The 21311-nt window shown below is 48.7% G+C and overlaps 5 protein-coding genes; 2 read left to right on the plus strand and 3 right to left on the minus strand.

The window, feature by feature from the left end:
* Positions 1-960: 960 nt before the first annotated feature.
* Positions 961-2940, minus strand: GSBLH_T00003264001 (uncharacterized protein; the record flags this gene model as incomplete). Its single annotated transcript, XM_013041970.1, has 7 exons — positions 961-1266; positions 1297-1503; positions 1534-1632; positions 1664-1701; positions 1733-1805; positions 1837-2841; positions 2878-2940. 7 exons carry the CDS (start codon positions 2938-2940, stop codon positions 961-963), a joined length of 1791 nt encoding a protein of 596 aa, XP_012897424.1.
* Positions 2941-2960: 20 nt separating this feature from the next.
* On the minus strand, positions 2961-3315 carry GSBLH_T00003265001 (uncharacterized protein; the record flags this gene model as incomplete). Its single annotated transcript, XM_013041971.1, has 3 exons — positions 2961-2986; positions 3022-3133; positions 3166-3315. The coding sequence occupies 3 exons, from the start codon at positions 3313-3315 to the stop codon at positions 2961-2963; spliced, it is 288 nt and encodes a 95-aa protein (XP_012897425.1).
* Positions 3316-4283: 968 nt separating this feature from the next.
* On the plus strand, positions 4284-4922 carry GSBLH_T00003266001 (uncharacterized protein; the record flags this gene model as incomplete). XM_013041972.1 has 3 exons in its annotated part: positions 4284-4552; positions 4585-4754; positions 4784-4922. The coding sequence occupies 2 exons, from the start codon at positions 4284-4286 to the stop codon at positions 4646-4648; spliced, it is 333 nt and encodes a 110-aa protein (XP_012897426.1). The 3' UTR covers positions 4649-4754; positions 4784-4922.
* A 9923-nt stretch (positions 4923-14845) lies between these two features.
* GSBLH_T00003267001 (uncharacterized protein) lies at positions 14846-15532 on the plus strand (the record flags this gene model as incomplete). The annotated part of the gene is made up of 1 exon (XM_013041973.1): positions 14846-15532. One exon carries the CDS (start codon positions 14846-14848, stop codon positions 15530-15532), a length of 687 nt encoding a protein of 228 aa, XP_012897427.1.
* Positions 15533-20188: 4656 nt separating this feature from the next.
* On the minus strand, positions 20189-21208 carry GSBLH_T00007121001 (uncharacterized protein; the record flags this gene model as incomplete). The annotated part of the gene is given in 2 exon segments (XM_013041974.1): positions 20189-21186; positions 21199-21208. The coding sequence occupies 2 exon segments, from the start codon at positions 21206-21208 to the stop codon at positions 20189-20191; spliced, it is 1008 nt and encodes a 335-aa protein (XP_012897428.1).
* Positions 21209-21311: the final 103 nt, after the last annotated feature.

Raw genomic sequence — 21311 nt, forward strand, 5'->3', positions numbered from 1 at the left:
ACCGACACCGTTTTCCAGCTTCCAAACTAGGCATCAAGTGTTTGCAGGACAACTACAAGGTCTTCTTCGGTGAGATTCGCTTCATAGTTAAAGTTGTAATGAATCGGTTCTTCTTTTGGTTCCTCATTTGGTTCTTCTTTTGGTTCTTCTTTTGGCTTCTCATTTGGCTCCTCATTTGGCTCTGATTTTTGATTCAATGCGTCGGCGGATGGCTGATTCGTGGACGCGCTCTCGCTCTGGGAGGCTTGCTGCTGGCGGTTGCGCATGAGGATCACAGGGTCGATGTAGGAACTGCCTTCTCCATATCGACTGGGAGGGGGAGGAGGGATGTAGTCATCTGATGGCACTGCATTTTATTTCTTATTTAAATGAATGTACTGGAGGAGGAAAGAAAAGGAGGAGGAGGAGGGGGAGGAGGAACATTCGAAGCAGTAGTAGAAACATCAGAAGAGGAAGGATCCGAAGGAGGAGGGGGAGCCAGGGAAGCATTCTTCAACAACTCCTGGTATCGAAGAGTGGCTCGCCATTCTTCAGCGGTAGGAACAGTGGCATAATCTATCTTAATCGGTGTGCTTTCGTAGAAATTATACATGGCCTTTTTAGAAAACTGACTTCTTGAAGGAGCACCATATGTAGATTGCTCTTTTGCTTCCTACTCCTAAACAAACACGCTCACACCCACTCTTTCTGCTTTTTGAATAGCACGCTCCACTTCCTTCTGTCTCGAAACTTCTCTTTCTCGTGTAACCTTCTGCTTGGAGAGATAGCGATCTACGTTCTTTTTGTGCTGATCGGAATTTTCATGCTTTTCGCGATTCTATGAATAAGCGAATGAACCGTTCCAGTACAATCTTGTTGTCAACATACCAAAAGTTGCAGTATTTGCAATACGCACGCGGCAACGACTTCCAATAGGACGACATACTGCACCCACAAAAAAGATAGTTGGAACAAACAAAATTAGTGATTTCGACTTAGCGTAGTCACAATATCGGTAATATTATTTGTGACATAGTCAAGACGTCGTTTCAGATCATCTCTCCCCAACCCCACAGCCTTCGCCAACGGCACCGCCGTAATCATCCCAAACTTGTCCAAGTACGTAACATCATCAAACGGACACTCCAGATTCAGAATCGTTCCTCCCTCATACCGCACCTGGATCGCTCCCGTGCTCAGCATGATGATCGACGCCTCCTCTTTGATGAGCCATTTGATTACGAACGGCAAATTCTTCGCCGGCCCGCCTTTTGCGATGTCCTCCAGCTACTCCTCATTTCCCGACCCCTCGCTCACCTCCTCCTTCGAGATCTCGCGGTTGTTCGCACGCTCGTGGAACGTGGTGCGGAAATACTTCACCAGCGTGATTTTCTTGGAGATCTCCGCGGGGAAGTCGTCGATCGACCCCTTGTAAAGCGGAGGAAACTGCTGCGAGCGATTCCACTCCTTGATGGAGATGCGAGGGTGATACTCGTAGTACAGTCCGTTCGAACTCACCACGATCTATCCATCAGAACGTGGAAACGTGGAAACCGATGTTTTATCGTTGAAGAGCACGCCGATGAGGCCGTTGCTGAACATATACGCGATTCCGTACTTGCGCGTGAAATCGTACTCGTCCACGATCCAGTTCTATTCATCACTCCAAACCCACAAAACGCACCGCTGTGCGCGTCGTGCTGATCGCGTCCGCGTTCTTCACTACCCATCAAACCCTCACCTTCACTCCCACTCAGCAGCGGATGATGCATCGCCGTGTGCAGATTCGCCGCGTGTCCGATCAGCATCGGCGTCCCAGGAACGTCCTGATACCGCGATCGTTTCACCGTGATCGACGGCACCGTGCCCTCGGGCAGCCCCTCGAAGGTCTCCTTGGCGGTGAGCCCGTGCGCTTCGAGGAAGGTCTGGTTGGCCAGATCCAGCCGGTCGTCCATTCCGCGCGCCTGGTGCGCCGTCAGCGAGAACCGGTTGATGTTGTTCTTCCCGTTCCCGTCGTAGTCGAAGTTGTAGTTCACGCCCGGCTCGCCCTGCGCGTGCAGCGTCGCCACACGCGAGTGCGGCTTCCCTTCCGCGAGCGGCAGCGGCTTCGCGAGGTCCGTCATGCGGACGCGTTTGCTGGCGGGGTCGGCTGGAGGTGAGGCAAGCAACGGGCTGCGGACTGCTGGATGGGTCGGCCGCGGAGTCGCTGGAGGACGTGGAGCGGTGGACGCGCTGGAGGACGGGCGTGGGCTCGGTGGCGGGGCGCGAGGTGAGGAGGTAGGGCTGGTAGAGGATGTAGGGAGGGAGCGATTTGGGCGGACTGATGGGCGAATCGGTGAAGAAGGGGTGCTGGAGCATCTGGTCGAGCGACAAGCGCGACGCAGGGTCGGTGGTGAGAATGGAGCGGATGAACATGCGCGCTTGATGGCTCACGAACCGGTCCTTGATGGGGAAGCTGAAGTCGTTCTGACGAATGTTCTCGTAGGTGCTCTTCCGGCTGCCGCCGTCGTACGGCGCCTTGCCGATGAGGAGCGTGTAGGTGATGACGCCGATCGCCCAGATGTCCACTTCGTAGGAGTACGCGCGCTTCCCCTCCGATTCCAAGATCTCCGGAGCGATGTAGTTCGGCGTCCCGCACATCGTCTTCTTGCGCTCGTTCGGCTCGCTGAGCTCCGTGGCTAGACCGAAATCGCCCACTTTCACGTCCAGATTGTCATCCAGGAAGACGTTGCCCAGCTTCAGGTCTCGATGGATGATACGGCGGTTGTGCAGGTATTTTACAGCGTCGATGATCTGGAGCAGGAAATATTGAACCTCGGGCTCGGTCAAGTATTTGCGGTTTTTGATCAGGTGGCCCAATGTCTACAAAATATCAATTTTCTATATATGCGCAAATACGTCGTGAGAACATAACTCTAAAATAAGGTAGTGATAACGATTATCTTCAAAGTGCTTGTACATGCGGCAAATGTGTTTGTGGTTTAATGACTGGTGAATCTTAATCTCGCTTTTAAACTACCCATAAGTCCAAGATCCCCAAACTTGCCTTTTCTAACTTATTGGGGCTTGATAAACCCGATTTATCAACTATCTTGCCAGCATACCTCTTTCCGCTTTGAACACTTGTCAGTTCATACACAGTAGCAAATCCGCCCTACGCGGTCAGACCCAATCAATATCCAGAACCTTCCCCATTTGTTTTCCTATTCGATAGCGATCAACAACACGTGTTTTCGTCTCGTCTAACTCGGTAATGTACTTGGTATTGTCTTTCTTTACGACGACTTCAACAGGCTGGGCACTAGAAACATCTTTTGGGTGGGGACGCTTTTCCATATGACACTTTGCTTCTTCGCTAAAAAAAATGTGAATTGCTATTTACTCCGAAAAACGAAAGTGATAGTCGGTTGGCAATATCCAGCCATGCATGAATACGATGTTGCTTCAGACTTGGTGGACCATCCCAGTGAGTGTCTCAACAAAACGAGTCACCGAAGAAGCCAATTCTACTCTTTTCCTTATTCACACACAATGTTTCATATTTTTTCTTTTATGTTTCTGGTAATCGGATCTTTACTCCTATTTGGGTTTCTTTTTATTTCTCTTGACTCACGAAGCAGAGTCTACGCTTCTATCAATATTCCTAGGGAGGTTTATGTACAGGCGACGAGTCATTACGAGGCTGGATATAAAGTGGGACTCTATCTTTTTATTTCTATTCATCTAGTTCGGTCAAATGACAAAGGATTTAATAATGGCGCGATTTAAGGATGATACAAATCTGAACGAAAAAATGATCCCCTTCTATCATACACCACGCGGAAAGCAGGTTTTTGATCATCTTTACAAAGTGAACGTTTCTCCCTTTTCTTCTTCTCGCTATTTCCATAGAATGAACGTTTCCCGGAGTATATGGAAGAAGTCCGAGGCCAGGCTGATGGCGCGGGCGTGGGATTTGAATACGTGTTCATGTCCACCTTGAGCGAAGAGTTCAGTGACTATGTGGATGGGAAATTCCACTTCCACCCCACCGAGTCCTGCTCCGATCTCATCCTCAACGAAGACCAAGAGCGTATTCCTGCTTCCCCTCTCTAATCAACAGTCGGTATCTGCCACAACGAAGACGGCAGCCTGATAGACTTTAACCGCACGTCCTTCCTCCACCAAGTCATCATCCGTGGTAATGCTCCATTCCTCTCTCCTCTCCCCCAGACGGCATCGTCGTAAGCAACTTCAGCTCATGGTGCTACTCCGGCCAGCTCCCCACCGCCGCCTTCGGCTTCAACTCCCACCTCGCGTTCACCATGAACTATCTCCACACTCGCTTGGGAGGTTTCCACGTTTCCACATTTCCACGTAGACTTCGACGGATTGGCGCGGAACTTCATCGCTCGCTTCATATCCTTCGCGAATCGTGGAAACTGCGTCCTTCACCCACCTTTTGGACGCGAATTCGATCGAAGACGCGTGGAACCGAATTCTCTCCTCTCCGCACTGCGTCGGACACAACTACCAGCTCCTCGATCTTTCATCCGGCCAGCTCCTCGACGTCGAAGTCGCGCCGTTCGACCGGGTACCGCGGTTATTCTGTGATTTGAGGGGCAGATCGGGAGAGTGGGGGCATTGCCGGGGCGTCCGCACTTCCATTCGAATATGTATAGCGTGCTGATTGTGGACGACACGCCCGGGGAAAGCTCGATTCATCGCGAGGCGCGCTATAAGCAGATGGAAACGCCGCGATGCTTTGATGACGCGATGAAGGTGTTGAGTGACGTGTAGGGGTGGAGGAGGGGAGTGAGGGCAGAGAGGATAAGGTAGAACCGATTTATCGGCCGACGACGCTGAATACTGCGTTGATTGACTTCCATCAGAGGAAGTGTGTGGTGTATGCCGGACCTCCCTCGGAAAAGAAGGTGGTTGCACAGTACTTCCTTTAATAATAATAATCTGGTTGTTTGTTGGAATCGAACTTGTCACCTTATTGTTGATCTCACTGATGGAAATTGAGGCAGAAGGAGAGGAAACTCAGTTTGAGCAGAGAATTCATGCGATTAATGTTCTTATTTTTGTTTGGCTGCTCATTGCCTAGAATGATAACTTGGTCAGCTTTCTGTTGGAAAATGGTGGAGAATTAAAAAAGCCGCGGAATGCAAAAGTTATATACAATAAACTGCTGGAACTTCTGAAATCGACAACGAACATCGAGGGAGACAAGAGAGTGTACAATAATAGAGAGTAAGAGTTCAGAAGCCCTGTAAAAACATAGAAAATCATTCTTGCTACTTGGAATCATCATAGATGTGTTAGTTGCCCAAACAGATCCAGATCTCGTTTACCTGCTAGAGTACTGCCTATCCATACGTCTTCATGCTTTTTCTAATCCTTAGACGTTCTTCGTGGACTCGCTGTTCATTACACATAAAGCAAATGTGATGATGAAGTTAATTTCCTACATTCAACTGTGCAATAACATCACGCGGAGAAATTTCGTGGAGAACGTCCGAGAAAAGATGCAATCCTACGGTCTGTACACCAGCAAGATTCTAGAACCCGAAACGGTAAGAATCTTTGATCCCGTGGAAGCAGATCGTCTCAAGCGGGACATTCAGCTGTATTCTTCAATCCCTACCGCTGTCTACGAAGGCGTGAACTTCATCTACCTGTGTCAAGATAAATACCCGGGAATTTGGTCGAATGAGCCTGCCTACGACGAGAAGCAAAGGAACGACGAGTTTCTCTGCGACATCAAAAACTCGCTTTTATTCACATTCCCTGAAGACAAAATGGACCGCCTCCTCCCCTTCTTCCAGAACTACTGCTTCTCCTTCTGGAAGCTCTTCCCGAAGGTGCGGAAATGGCTGCTCCGTCCGGAACACAAACCCTTCTTGGAGCGAGACACAAACCTTCTCTTCAATCAGCTCATGTTCCTCCTCAACTACGGCGTGGCCCACCGCGTCGCCATCACGCCGAATCCTTACGTTTATCCCGTCCAGAGCAACCAGCTTCTCAAACTCGGCAGCGAAATCGCGCAGCATCTTCAGCCCCAGATCGCCTACAGACATCTTCTCCTCCTCGCCAGCTTTCACACAGTATTCCTCTCGAGCTCCTTCATCAACGCCAAAAACGTCAGCGCGCTTATTCTCCTCACCACCAACCTTCTCACACAGACTCTCAAACCTTACCAGCACTTAAACAGCCTCCAACAAACGATCAAATCCAACGATCTCCTCAATCTCCCTCCCCAAACGCCCAACCTCATCACGCCCTCCAACGTCCAGCCCGTCATTCTCTTTCTCGGCCAGTTCATAAAGTTCTGGAAGACCAACTCTTCCGATCTCCGACGCATTTGCTTCCTGCTTCGGAAAATCTTGAACGTGCTCCTCCTCTTGCAGCAGCCAAATCCCTTGGAAGATTCCGCGATGCGGAGCGTGGTGGACCAGGTGCTGCTGATTCTGCTTCGATTGCTGGACTACGTGTTGGAGCGCTTCCCACTGGCTCAGCGAATGGAAGAAGCGAGAGAAAACCCGGCGCAGTGCGGGAATCCGCTTCGAAAAGAGGATCAGAGCGGGAGGAATTCGGTTTGGTTTGAAACACAATGGCTGACACGCGATACTTCCGTCTTCGAAGTCGGCGATGAGTTGGTAGTGGAGAAGCCATCGCAGCTGATCATGCTCACATTGTGGAATTCCCAGATTTTGAATTTGGTCTGTGCGCTTGCGGTTCGATTCGAAAAGGACACGATTACGGAGGAAACATTGCTGCGAATCTCCAACTGCATTCTCAGCGTGTTTCGGATTGTGAAGCAGCACAAACAGCCGAAGGTGCCCAAGATGAAATGCGAGAGCAAAATCGGTGCGTTTATCGATGACGCGCTGAAGGAAGTGGCGATGAGTTTGCAGAATTTCCCGTGCAGCCAGATGACGTTTCTGATCAATCGAATCATGCCGGTGTACATCGATCTGCTGCTCGAGAATCGATATTTGGAGAACATTCTTCCCTATTTCAGAAAGCCGCTGGCGCTGACGTTGTTTCTGTATTACGTGTTTGAGGAAGTGTCCAATCGATTGATTGTAGCGATCCGATTTGTGTTGTGATGTGTAGATCTTACTGGTGGACGGTCCGAAAGCAGTGTCGTTGGTTCATTTGATCGACATGGCGCTTTCTTACGCCAGTGCAAAGAAACTCGAAGACTTGTTCGTGCGTTATACTCCGGTCTTCCTCCACCGATTCAATCACTTGTAGATTTACTTGGCTCGATGCACCGTGCTCCTTCTCGAAACCACGCAGCGAGAATCGCTGCTGTCTTTACTTCAAATCTTCTCAAGCACTTCCCAAGTCGCCGAATCGCTCTTTCTAGCCCAGAATGGCTACACGTTGTATTGCTCGGTGCTTCAATCCCTTCTAACCCTCGCAAAGCACTCTTCCGACTCCAAAGACACCGCGAGCTATCTGAACATCCTCCTCTCGTTCTCTTTCCCTCCCTATTTCACAGACACATGGCTCGCGACGCTCGTCAATGCGGGTCTCCTCGCGATACAGGTGACTCCCGTGCAATTGAATGGAGTTCGCACGCTTTCGCGGCTGTTGGTGGTAGAAAGCGAGCGCGTTTTGTCGATTCTCGATGAGCCACACCATCGAAGAACGTTAGTGAAGGCGATAAACGACTGCATGGCGTGTGTTTCGAACTCGGAGCTCCACTCTGCGATGCTAAAATTGATTGGTGCGTTGGGTGGATGGATGCGCGATCACGTGAACCCAATTCCTTGCTCTATGACCACAGTTCCCAAACCCGATTCTGTGAATTGCTATGTTTTCGAGCTTGATGACGGAATGAGACTGTCGTTATCCCATGACCAACTCATTTTGGAATGTTCGCATGTTCTTTCGAACTTCGCAAAGTACCCGGAGAACATGTCGATGATGTTGGCTCAAGCGAAACACAAAGCACTCGGCGTGCTGATATCGCTTTTCGATGCGGTGTATGGAGTGTCAGAGAGCACTGAATCCATCGCAAACGAGACAGTCAATCTCCTTTCCAATGGCAACAGCCAAGGATTGAACGATAATGTGAATCTCCAAACGGCTTATCTGTATGTCCTCTTTCTCGCTGCGTGCAATCCGGTGCTTCACCCCAAAACCGTTTCTCTGCTTCGCAAATGCGCTTATCACTTCGGAAGAATGATCATTCACAACTCAAACTTCATTCCAGCATTGCAAACACGGTGGGAGGACGTCGTCACGATTCTGGGTCCCATGCCTCCCAATTTTGTGTGTGATATCAATCCAGAATTCGAATTCATTTTCGTCGCGTTCATCCGACTCTTGCGAGGAAATGGCGATTTTGTGCTGAGCGTGGCTTGCGAATGGGTCCAATTGCTCCACGAACAGTTGCAGAACGTGCCGCCCGAAGTGTTTCACGCCTTCTTCGACAACTTCGTGACCGCGATGATTTCGCTCGGATACGAAGAAGGCTGGAAAACGCAGCTTCGTATCTGCTCGGTTTTCAATTTCATCCTGTCGCTGTTCGACAATCGATGGGCTTATCGCGTCATCTCCATCTTCCTTCGCTTCTATCTCCAGACCTTGAATGTATCGATTGGAGAGGATTGCGATGCAGGTCACTCCAGTCAACGAATTGCCGCGCGCGTTGCCCGTTCTGCGAAAAGGACTGACGTGCATATTGCTGGGCAATTTCAGAACGAAGTATGCGAGGAGTTGAAGAGTGAGGAATAGTACGATGGTCGGTGGGGATTGGATCTTGGAATACTCGCTGCGTGTCTCGGATATCGCTGTCGTGCTTGTGCAGTATTTGTTTGGCGCGAATTGGTACACGCATTGCTTGGTGAAGAAGCTGATCTTCGATATTTTCAAGCATTGCAAGACGGAGTCGGCGGCGAGTTCGTTCTCGCCGCTTCTCTTCAATCAAATGGAAACGATCGTGGCCAATTCGAACTTCTTTATGCTTTCCTTCGTTGAGAAACTGACGTAGCGTTCTATAATTCTTTTTTGTCCGTAGATTTGTTGACGCGATCACGTTTTTCCTGTACGTTCCGGAGCTTCGAGCGCCGATCGAGATCGAGCCGCTCCTGAAAGTCATTTTGATTTGGGGAGCAGAGAACATGGTTTCCTCGAAAGAGGTCAATTCCTACGTTTGCATCGAAGAAAGTGTTTTGATTTTAGCTGTTGCCGATCAAGGAGCTGGTTCCCAGTTCGTCCAGCGAATTCCCTCTTCATCGAGAAGCCCATGAGGAGATCCAGTCGCTCGTGATTCAGCTCGTCCTCACCTACTTCTCCGTAGCTCCATTCTTCCGTGGCCTCATTTTCAGGTTTATAAAGACACCAATGTACAAAAGCTGCTTTTCTTGTTCAACGCGGCTTTCGTTCCTTTCCGCGAGTTTCTTTGGAGCGCGCTGCGCTTCGCGTCCGACGAACTATTCCAGGAGATCCAGCTGATGCTCTGCTATTTCCAAGCGAATTTCGATTCTGAGTTCCGAAAGCTCATCGTTCCCGATTCCTTCGAACCCATCACGCAGTTCCTGATGAAATCGGCGATTAATTGCCGCACCGTCCACAACTTCGTGGCGGCGAAGCTGGTCAGTCCGAGTTTGCTGCAGCAGATCCACCGGCGATGCTCGAATTGGTGCGAAGAATTCATGGGGAGAGAGATTCGTGTAGGCTTGAGAGCGAAGCTCGATCGTAGATTTCGTCGGAAGAATTCACAGAGATGATTCGGCTGTTCTGTAGGTTTGGGGATATCGTGAGCATCCTGCTGTGTAACAGCCAACTGAATAAGATGCTGATGAAGCATTGGATGGTGACGAACGTTCCGCTGAACACCAAGCGAATCGTAGTGGAAATGGAGGTCTGTGATGTAGTTTTCGTACTTCGCGTGGTCGTTGAATGAGACGCAAATCCAGCAGATTTTTAACAAGGAAACGTTGGAACCGGCGAATCCGTTTTGGATTTGGGAGATGGAGGAAATCATTCTGTGTGCTCCAGGCCCGATTTGTTCGCACCTGATCATGCGGTTTATAGAGATTTTGAATAGCTGCATGGACGTCGATCCTCAAATCCGCTTTCGATTGCTGCGATGTGTATACCATTATGTCGGTGTTTTCAATCGACTTCATTTCAGATTTCGCTTTTGATCGATAAAGTTCAGATGGATACTTCGTTGATCTTGATGTCAGAGCAAATCACATTCATCGTCAGTGTGATGATTCCTTTGCTCGATAATATCAATGCCTATCTCCATCATACCAAGCAGATCAACACGCTGATTGATCCTCTTCCCTACAATGGAATATTTATGGGGGAACTGGTGGAAACTGTCACGCACCTCACTATTAAACTGATCAGAGCGAAGTTCGACGCTGGTCTTGCTATCAAGCTGTGCGAACTCGTTGCGCTTCCACTCCCTCTCACCCATATCGAAGCGTATAACTTCCTTCATTTTGAGTGTCAGAAGCTGTTTGAACTCCAGCGAAATGAGATGGTGAAGTAGAAGGATGTGTTGCGTGTTTGATGAGTAGACTGGCGTTAGGAACAGCCAGCGGGCAGTACAATTTCCCATTGCGGCATACTCTTATTTCCAATATTGTGATTCCTTGTGTAGCACAATTCCAACGCACGGAATGCAAGCTTGTCTATCCCTTTGTTTTTATGGGCTACATGAACACGGTCATAAAAGAGAAGGAAAAGAGCGACATCTTCTACAACGATTATACCACTTTCAACGATCTCTTTCAGCTTATAGTACTCATTGTGAAATCGTGTCCTTCGGAAGTGGAGACGAACAAAGATTTTTCAGCAGCGATAGCGAGAATCTTGCAATATGGATCGGTTCTCCAAATCCAGAGCCTATTTTGTAAGTGTTGTTTCCTAACCAATCAGAGCAGTCAGAAGACAATATACGAAACGATATCAGCGATATTGCACGCCTATTCCTATTACACAGATTCCATGGAAAACGCACTGTTTTACACCATGTTTTTGCATTGTAGGACTTGGGATTGGATTTGACGTAGGCTATCAGCTGCTGGATGAGAATAACAGGGTGTTTCTCTACAAGAAAATGGCCGATATGTTGAATAAAAAGCCAATTCCACGATTGATTCGTCTCATCGAAATCACCCCGAGCATGATGAAGTTCATCTCTCGCAATCTAATAAGATTGGACTATCCCACGAGTATCATCGCTTTGGAATATCGGCTCACTCTCGATCCTCCTACCCGGCCATTGAATAACGAGGACCCGAAGCAGGCGCAGCAAACTATCACCGAATTGGTTTATTCCGTGTTCCGCGGAATGCAAGAAGAGTTTTCCAACTTTTGTTACAATGATGGTTACTATTACCGATGTTATTTTCTGCTGAAACGAGCGGCAGCGATCATTGATTGGCCGTTTTCTCTGCAGCCGATGATTCAGTTGCTGGAAGAGAAGATGGAGAAAATGAAATCGGAGGGGCAGAGCGAGGAGAGACGGATGTTTGTGTTGTCGATCTTTGAGATCATGCTCCCATTCATTCAACACAATCCGAAGAATATTCATCTCGATAACCCTTCGGATTTGTGCAGACTCATTTTCGAACCGCTTTCTTTTATCCATTTTTCATCGCCGTTCGCGCTGCTTCTCCAGTTTTTGAAAGCTCTTCAAAAGACCGATTTGATTCTTCAAATTGGAAACAGTCTTGTGGTCAACATTCTAGAAGTAATGAGCGCAGATAGCTACATTTATCATCGATGGTGCTATCTAAAACTGATCGAGACGATTGTTCCCTATCTTCCAAAGACAAGTACCATGGTAACAAATTTGTGGGAAGCCTATAAATCGATTGTGCCGATCCTCGATTGGTCTCGTTATCCCAAAGCAAGGTATCCATTTATCATTTTTGTTGATGTGTAGTCCGTTAATTTCGATCGAAAGGCATTGCAGTGAGCTTCAGATCCCTTCGCTTCGCTTCGTTGGGACCGTTTCTGTGCTTCGAAGCTATTTGTTATACGACAATTTCAACGGAGGTCCTCACAACATGGACATCATTCGCGAAGAAACGATCAAAAGGAACGTTCCGGATCTCACACAGTCGCTGATTCGAATGCTGCACAGCATGCCGTCGCTTGAGAAGTTCGGCAGCTTTCTCACAGCGATGGAATTCGTTCGGACGCTTCCGCCCACCCGCCATAATTTAGTCACAATGCAGGAGTATGAGAAGCTGTGCGAGAAAGTCCGTCAACGGCCTCTCGAATTGAATGAGTTGCTGATTCACGCGATGACCATCGATGATTCATTGCGAAGCAACGCGTTGCAACAGCTCGTTCGCTTGCTCCCGTTGGATGCGGCCTCGGCATTGTCGTTCATACTCCGCCTGCCGTGGAGTGCGATCGGGCATCAATCCTGGCTGCCATTGGGAACGTGGCTTTTGCTGTATGCGCTGCGGAGACATCACGAAACCATGGTTCTGGATGTGTTGCAGGATCTTCTTTGGGTCAATCACACGCTGTGTGAAAAGTAGGAATTGAGAGGGAGATGGATGATGATTCTGTAGACTATGGATTGTGTTGTTTCCTCTGATTTGGGATCACTGCACGGCGGAAAAGCAGCAAAGGTTGCTCGATGATGTCATCTATTTCCTCTCTCAGGATTTCCACAAAGCCCAGAAATCCTATTTCTATTCGTTCATTCTGAGCGCAGATCCGTTTTCTCGCTCCTCGAATTCGATTCAAGTCTTTCTAGAGGGATTAACGCGCTGCAAAAGTCTTCCGCTTCTTCCAGCATCGCTCAGCCAATCCATCGCCGCGACCTTCGATCCATTTCACATGTCCTATCTCCAAGAAGAGGCGTGGAAAGAAAAAGAAAGCTCTCTTGCGGAGTGGCGAGATTTGCTGGTCGTTCCTTTTGGATGGAATGAGAAATAGATTAAATCGGAACGACTTGAGCCAGCGCTGGGTATTGTGGTTTCGATGAATGATCAGCTTGTTGCTGACGCGTTTCTGAGCGAAGTGAATCGCGAATATCGCTCTGCGTTCGACAACTACAACAGACGGAAGGAAAAGGGAAACGTGGAAGGGTTTGTGGAGGAGCGAATGATGGAGTGCTTGAAGAATATGAATGTCTGGTCGGTTGTTGCGGAGCAAGCGATTGTGAAGCGAGACAGCGCGTTGCTGATCGAGTCGTTATCAAATCTAAACAAATGGGAGTACGCGAAACCTCCACTATTTTCATCTTCTAGCGAAATCGAGTCTTTGATGAATTCGAACGATCTTCCATCGAATTCGAATTCGAATTCGAATCGTTCGATCGAGTCTTCGCTCCTCTCCATGCAGCTACACATCCTCAAAAACCAACCTGATCAAATCCAATCGAGTTATCGCGAAGTCGAATCGCTTCTCATCGAAGCGTATCGCGAGATTCTCTCCATTCCGCAGGAACGTCGCTTACAAATCCAAAGTCAGCAGTTCTACACGATGAATCTTCTCGCAAAACTGGGCGATCGATCGCGTGCTTCCACGCTAATTATGACGCATCTTCGAAAGATCCCGAAAGGCCGATCCGATTCGGTCGTCGATCACATCAATTTGCTTCGAGTTCGGCAGAGTTTGTATTGGAAATTGGAAGAAAAGGAAGCGAGCAATCTGTCCACCATAATGTCAGATTTCGAGTGGACGACGATCCAAATCGCTCAGCAGTTTTTCGAGGAAGGCGATTACGCGAGTACGTTGGAAACATTGATTTCAGCTTCGCATCGAAATCGAATCTCAACGCATTTTGTTCAGGAAATGGGGTCCATTGTTGCGAAGCTGTCTTCCAGTAATCTCTTCCAGTCGGATGTCCGCGCCGACATTCAGAACCATCTCACTTACAACTTCGATTGCTTCGGCTCTTCAGAACGAAGCGCGTTGCTCTCCTCCCTCGCGATTTCGAAGCTCAAAACGGCGAACAAAAGCAACATGAGCAAATTCTACGAAGAAGTCTACTCCTTGCTACACAGTGCTGTGAGTGCGGATTCTGAAAACAAACAAGCCTGGCACGAACTCTCCTCGCTTCTGTTTTCGCTTCTTGTCCAGCGCAACCAAACCAAGATGGATCTTCCGTTCGTCACACCCGAGTATTTAGTCGCCACGATCATCTCAGCGCTTCGATTGGATTGCACGAACACTTCTCTTTTGTTCTGGCTGTTCTACAGCATAAACAATCATCAAAAAACGCTCAGCGAGAAAATCCTCAAGCTGCTTGAATCGATCCCTCTGCACGCTTTTATTCCTTATTTGTATTATTTGTTCATCCCTCGAAGTCCGCTCATACTGGTCACTCATCGATTGATGCATTCCCTGCTGTCCGTCTATCCAGAACTCACTTGCTTTTACCTGGAATGGAACCAATCGTTTATCTCCATGAACTTCGGTCCGCTCTTCTCCTTTCTCCCCGATCGAGTCAAATGCGATGTTGTATGCAGTCGAATCAACGCGTTGATTGTAGTTGAATCCCCATCTCATAAAGCCCAAATCCAACAACGAAGTCGAACCCGATTATGTAGAATACAAACTCGCGAACTCCGAAATCATAAACAAAACCCGCTACTTCATTCAATGTCTTATTCAGGACCGAGGAAACATTCCGAAGCAGCTTCTCGGATCGTTTGACGATCTGCTAAACCAGTGTATCGACGTTTCTGCTCGCTCGGATGCGATTCCTGAACCAATCATCATTCAGTTAGAACACTTCGCCAAGGTTTTTGATGATCCTCCGGAACACTATTTCCTATTCGGTCAGTATGCGAATGCGTTTCATCAAGACTTTTTGAGAAGTCTTCCTCTTCGTACAGAACCGAGAATCGGGACGGCAATAAAAACGTCGACAGTCACAGCGATGATAGAGAACGAAAATGAAGCGTCACAGCCACTCAGAACACGCCCGAATCCTAAGTTTCCCCAGGATATCGATGAGCTCATTCACCGTCTAACAAAATGGAAAGTCTTTTTGGAAACGATCATCGAGCGCTCATCCGAGTCAAGGCTCCCAATATTCGGGTTTGCTTATCTGTCGTCCATTCTGCCGTCTCTCCACGTTCCGAATTGCTACAGCGCGAAGGGAACGGCGCTTCGCATGCAGTCGATTTCACACTTCGTTGTAGACCCCCGTGACCACAGTTATCGATGGAATTCGTTTCGAATCAAAGACGAGTTTGGGCATTTCCACTATTTCTCGCTGGTGAAAGAGCGGCCGATGGATGTGATTTATTCCTACAGCGCTGTTTTACTGGCTCATTTCTTCGGCAAACTGTATCAGAACGATCCGAACATCGCAAAACGAATCGATCTGAGTCATCGATACAACATGCTGCCGTTAAACGCGGTCACGATGTTGACCGAGCGATCCAGAAACGAATTCAGTTTAGCCGAAATAATGCGATCGACTCTGAAGAAGAAGGGCGTGAGTTTGGACGATTTTTTTATTGCAGTCGCGGAAACCAAGCGAATAACCGAGCCAAAAGTGAGTCCGAGCGAATTGGATGCGTATTTATCGATGGAAGGCGAAGTCCGCGATTATTTGTAGGAATTGAGAGGAAGTAGTGTGAATAGATTGGACTGGTTTGTATCGGTGTATGAATACGAAGAGTTCAAAGAGCAATTCGCGTATGAATGGGCGTTTTCTTCGGCGTACATGATGTTCAGCAAGTGGGGAAACGTGGAAACGGTTGATGGGTAGTCAGATGGATGCGAAACCGAGTAATATTCGAATTGATCGGAAAACGGGGCAAGTACGACTCGACTCTCCAATCATGAACTACGATTTTTCGAACAAAATGCTGGGGTTTGCGACCAACATGTTCGTTCCGTATCGATTAACGCCCGGTATTACGGACTTCCTGGGGATTTCGCACGTGAAAGGATCGTTTTTGAGTGTGCTGCACGCGGTATATCGCCAGTATATCGAGTCGCAAGACTTCACGATCTTCTTTTCCTTCGCGGGCTATCTGGATTTTATCAGCGCTGCGCGGTGCAATTTGGTGAAGGAGAACTCGCTGTCGAAGATCAAGACCTGCACGCAGACGTACATCCAACAGTTGAAGCAGAAATCGGCGTCTCTGTCGCTGCAGCAAGTTCTGAGTTCGTTCCTCACGCAGTCGATCGACTGTAAGAATCGAGCGCCGATGGAAACCACATGGTGCATGTGGTTATGATTTTCACTTTGCTTTGTTTTCTCAAACACACAAAGCCACTAAGGTATCCAAAACCGGCGCAAATCGTTCCGCTTGGCTCTTGGAACCCTCCGATTCGGTCTCCTGCGATGGTTTCTGAGCGGTTTTGAACTGCGTTGCGCCTTGTTGTTGTTGTTGATTCTCTTCTTTCTCTTCTTTCTCTTCTTCATCTTCATCGCGATATTCAGGTAACTTCGCGATGCTTTCTTCTCGTGCCTCTACGGATTCTCTGCGGTTTCGTCGTCTCCTTCCACTCCGTCGATTCCCTTTCGGATACAAATCCGCTTGAATTCCCGCGCTTCCCCCAACACTTTGATTGGTTTCCACGTTTCCACCTTGAGGGCGTGCGTTTCGACGCCGTTGATCGCCGGAACCTCGCTGTTCTGAGGCGTTTTGAGGCGTTGCATTGCTCGAATTCCCCTCGGTTCTACCGTTTCCCTGGTTTCCCTGGTTTCCCTGATTGGAGCCAGTGGTGTTTTCTGTGTTTTGTCTTCGCTGCTTTCTCCCATGTTCATTTTCTCCGTGATTATCTTGGTTTCCACGGTTTCCACGGTTTCCACGGTTTCTCCGATTGGATCCAGTGGATCCATTGGATCCATTGGAGTTCTGCGTGTTTTGATCTCCTTTATTTCTTTCCTCCTTTCCATCGTCCTGGTTTCCACGGTTTCCACGGTTTCCACGATTGGATCCATTGGAGTTCCCCGTGTTTTGCCGCCCTTTCCTTTTCCCATCCTCTCGATCGCCCCGGTTTCCCCGGTTTCCCCAATATCCCCGATTTGACTGGCGATGCGCGGGCTTAAAGAAATGCTGGTTCTGGAGTTTCAGGTTCGTCGGTTCGCTCTGACTGGAGCGAGATTCCGACGAGTCGCTGTCCGAACTGGAGGAAGTTTCACTCGAATCTTCGGAAGAAACGGACGTGGATTCGGTTTGTGTGCTCGATTGACTGGTTTCCTCAGAAGATTCGGTAGTGCTGGGAGTTTCGTTTTGGGAGGGGAGTTTTGTTGATTGAGGGGCTTCGAATCGAACTTCGGCGGTGGAATTATTGTTATTGTTGTTATTCGAAACGACCATCGGAGGGATCATGCCATACACGGGAGCGAAATTGATCATATGGTTATAATCCATGGGAGCACTATTGATCTGAATGGGTTGCATGTATTCCATGGAGGGATTAGAGACAACATATGGGATTGAATAGTTTTGGGCTGGAGCTGCAGAGTAGGAAGGGGGTTGTTGGAAATTCCCAGTAGGATACATGGGAGGCTGTTGAGGAACACTCTCAGCATAATCATGAGTAGGGTAGAAGGGTGCAGCATCAACATTTAATTTTAAGCTACTCGCTGACGAGCTACGATCATTTGAATTGCTCATTTGAGTATTTGTGGTCACGGGACGTCGTTTTTCTGAAGAGTGAGCTTTTTGGGTTCTTTGTTGTTTTCTAGGATTCCTCGAGTTATTTTTGTCTGTATCGATTTCTGAATTCTCCGGAGCCAAGATGGGAATTCCTGCCGTTAACTCATTATCACTTCTATATGTAATTTGCATTCCAACATCCTTTACAGAACAAAATTTGACTTAATCTGACTCCTTTCTGGATACTAAAATGTAAATAAGCTCGTTTGTCCTTACCCTTCTATATTTCTTATGGAGCACGGTTTGTAATAATTCTCCTTCCATTCCAAATATAGATTACTTTAAATCTATTCAAATAGATATGTGTCAATATTCAACAATTTCTCCCCTATTATCACAATTCCACATATATGGACATTTCTCCATTGAACTTTGTGGTTTTTTATTCTGTGTTGTAATACTATCACGAAGCTTGTCACTTCATGAATATAATGTAAATGAACCGGAAATACCTAATTCGAAGCTCAACTTCAGAATCTTATGGAGACGACATTCCCTTTGTTTCGAAAGCAGGAAAGTCATTATCTCAAAGAGATCAAATGGCGAAAATAGGAAATACGAACGATTTCGTTAATTCTCACCGTTACTCCGCCGATTTAGAGTCCTTGCTTTCCGGAAACAAAGCGCTTCTTCAGCCGTACCAAACTTCAGCGGAACCGTTAAATGAGCGTTGGAGCGTGACTTTGTGTCAGTATTCTCAGCAGTCAAGTAGGTCTTTCTCTCCCGAATGGAATCCCAGATGAAGAGTACTGCGGAGAGTTAATGCCTCAAATCAGTGCCCACAAATACGACCGTGCGTACTACGGGAGCACCCCCTCCCAAGACTCTCTATCTCTACGCAGTCGTTTCTCGACTCCCCTCTCCCGCCCGCATTCTCCCGAGAGCGACGAGGTCTGCGTCGAGCGCTGTACTCTTTCTCTTCCTCTCCTCCCCAGTCTCCACGGCGCCCTTCCCCACCCTCGACAGTCCCTACCTCTCCCTGCATGTCTCCCCTACCCCCGACAGTCCTCTCAACTCCAGCATGGACTACAAGCCCTCCTTCTCCGACATCCCCGCCATCTTTCACCGCGGCGCCGGCAAGCGCGGCGGCGTCCGCATCACGCCCGACGCCCTCCAGAGCCTCTCTCTCTTCGCCTCCGCGCCCGCCGCGCTCCGTTCTTCGCTCGCCGCCCACGGGCCAATCACCGCGCTCCGGCCCCCCGCGGGGACCGCAGACCGCTCCCACCTGCTCCACGTCGCCGGCTGCAGGCCTCCCGATGAAACGCCCGATCGCCGCGACGCCGCCGAGTTCCGCGGGGAGAGCGACCGGCCGCACGGGAAGACGCCGATCCCCGCGGTGCGTCGGCGTACGCGGTGGAGCGGATCGCGGGGATTGCTGGAAGTGCTGCTGGCGATGTCGCAGAAGCACGATTTGAGCGGATTAACCGCGGTAATGGTGTGCAATCACGTGGAATTGAACCCGCACGCCGAGGCGGACGCGCAGTTGTGCTACGATTTCCTCAATACCGGGGAGTGTAAGCGTCCCGCGGGGATGTGTCGGTTCCGGCACGTGTGTTCGGACCACATCGAAGCGGTGGTGGACCGAATTCGGAGCGGGAAAGTGGTTTTGCCGCGGGGATTCGATGTAGATGCCGGTGTGTTTGATCTTTCGGGAGGGAGATTCGTATCTGGTGACGTGTATGAGGATGAAAAGGGAAGTAAAACGTAGCGATGCCGGGGTTCGATCGGGCGCGCCCGGGAGAACTGAACCGATTCGCTGCGGCGGACGCGGAGCTGTGCAGAGACTTCAATCTAACGGGGAAGTAGGGGCGAGGCGCGTGGTTTTGAGCAGCTGTCCCTGCGAGCGATTGCATGTGCAATGTCCGCTGCGCCATCTGGTGGATTGCCATCCGGAACGGGTGGCGTTGCTGTATCGGGAGAAGCTGCTGTCGGACGAGGAGGCGGAGGCGTGGGGCCTGCGGCCGTGCGAGGAGGGCGAGGAGAGCCCGTTCGCGACGGAGCGGGAGAAGGTGTGTTTTGATTTCGCGAACACGGGGGTGTGTCGACGAAATCGAGAAGGGATCGTGTGCAGGTTCCGACACTGCAGACAGAGATGTGGAGGCGATGGAGCGAGCGGGAATGGAAATGGAAAGGGAAATGGAAAGGGAAGTGTGTGTACGGAGCGGGAGGGAGAGAGAGCGGAGACGACGCAGAGCGGGGGGAACTCCCAGTAATGCGCGGAAGAAAGGCGAAGTGGGACGCGAATGAGTGAATCAAACAATCAAACAAACAAACAATCAGTCAGTGAAAACCATCAAACAAATCAACAATAACAAATATCACAAAAGACACTTACTTTTTTTCTTTTTTTTCTCTCTCTCTCTCACACACAAAACCAAACAAAGCTCATTCCATCACATCCCTGCATCGATCCAACCGCATTCTGAAGGCGACGAATCTTGATTCATCAAGCACTCTTCGCCTTCCATTTGCAATCTATCTACCTATCTATAAATCTATAAATCTATCTATTCATTTATCCATCCATTCATCTATTAAAACCAAATCCCATCTCTCTCAACAAAAACCATTTCCTCCTGTTTGTTCTCAAACACTCTTTACAGATTGGCCATTTGCCAGAGCGCCATATTATCCACAGCGGTGTACCGATGGATCGCCCACAGCTTCGAATACTCTTTCCCACCGTACGCTTTGGGGTAGTAGTAAACTTTATTCCACGGAAAAGACACGAGCGAAATATTCGCGATCTTCGCGATCTGCCCTAAAAACACGTCATCGAAGTAGATGATCGGTCCGATATCCACGCAGCGCTTTACGATGATCGGCAGCACATCGCGCGACATCGCTAAAAAGCACCCAGACATGTATGGGGAGAACACCTCGTCCGGAAACACAGCTTTGGAGAGATAGTATCGACTTACAGAGACGCGGATCGGCTTTCCCCCGACGATTTTATTGCCCATTAACGCATTGGTTCGCTCCTTCGTGAGGAAGTTGCTGATCATCTGGTACGGATTGAACCACATGTCGTTGTCCGAACGAACGTAGTATTTGATGTTCGGACAGTAGTAGTCCGTCCAGTTGTACGTCAGAATCGCCAGCAAGGTGAGGTTCATGAAATGGTTCTTCATGTCGAACTGAACGATATCGTGGTAGTACTCGCTCTCTTCGCGAAGCATTTTGTCTCCTTCCGGGTCGTTTTCGTCCTGTCCCACGAAGAATAAGTGCTTTACAGATATCCCATTCACATTTCTGACACTGCCCCATGAATGACGGGTTCCCATACGTTCCAGAAATTGGCGAGGGCCAACAGGAGAACCAATAAGAATCTGCGGATTCGAATCACAAGCATGGGGGTTGTTAATCACCAAGTTGTATTGATGAGGGTATTTCATGGCCATATCCTCGTCTCTATACTTCTTCTTTGCATAGATAACATCATCCTTAAATGAAAAGCAGTGACGGGTGTTGTTTTCATGCAGAACACAGTCGTACGTTTTCTTGCTTTCTTTGTACAGATAGTCGAGCACAATTTCATTTCGCTTCGAAAACGGCATCTTTTCGAACTCTTTCGAGTTAATGAACTCTTTTATATCTAATACATCACCAACGCCCATACAATCCACACCTTTAACCACTTTCTCCTCTTCATTCTGAAAACTACTCGATGCCAGGAATATGTCGTTTTTAGCATTTTCCTTTCTCAGGAGAAAAAAGGAG

Source organism: Blastocystis hominis (genome assembly GCF_000151665.1).
Source record: "Blastocystis hominis, Singapore isolate B (sub-type 7) whole genome shotgun sequence assembly, scaffold_3".
NCBI lineage: Eukaryota > Bigyra > Opalinata > Blastocystidae > Blastocystis > Blastocystis hominis.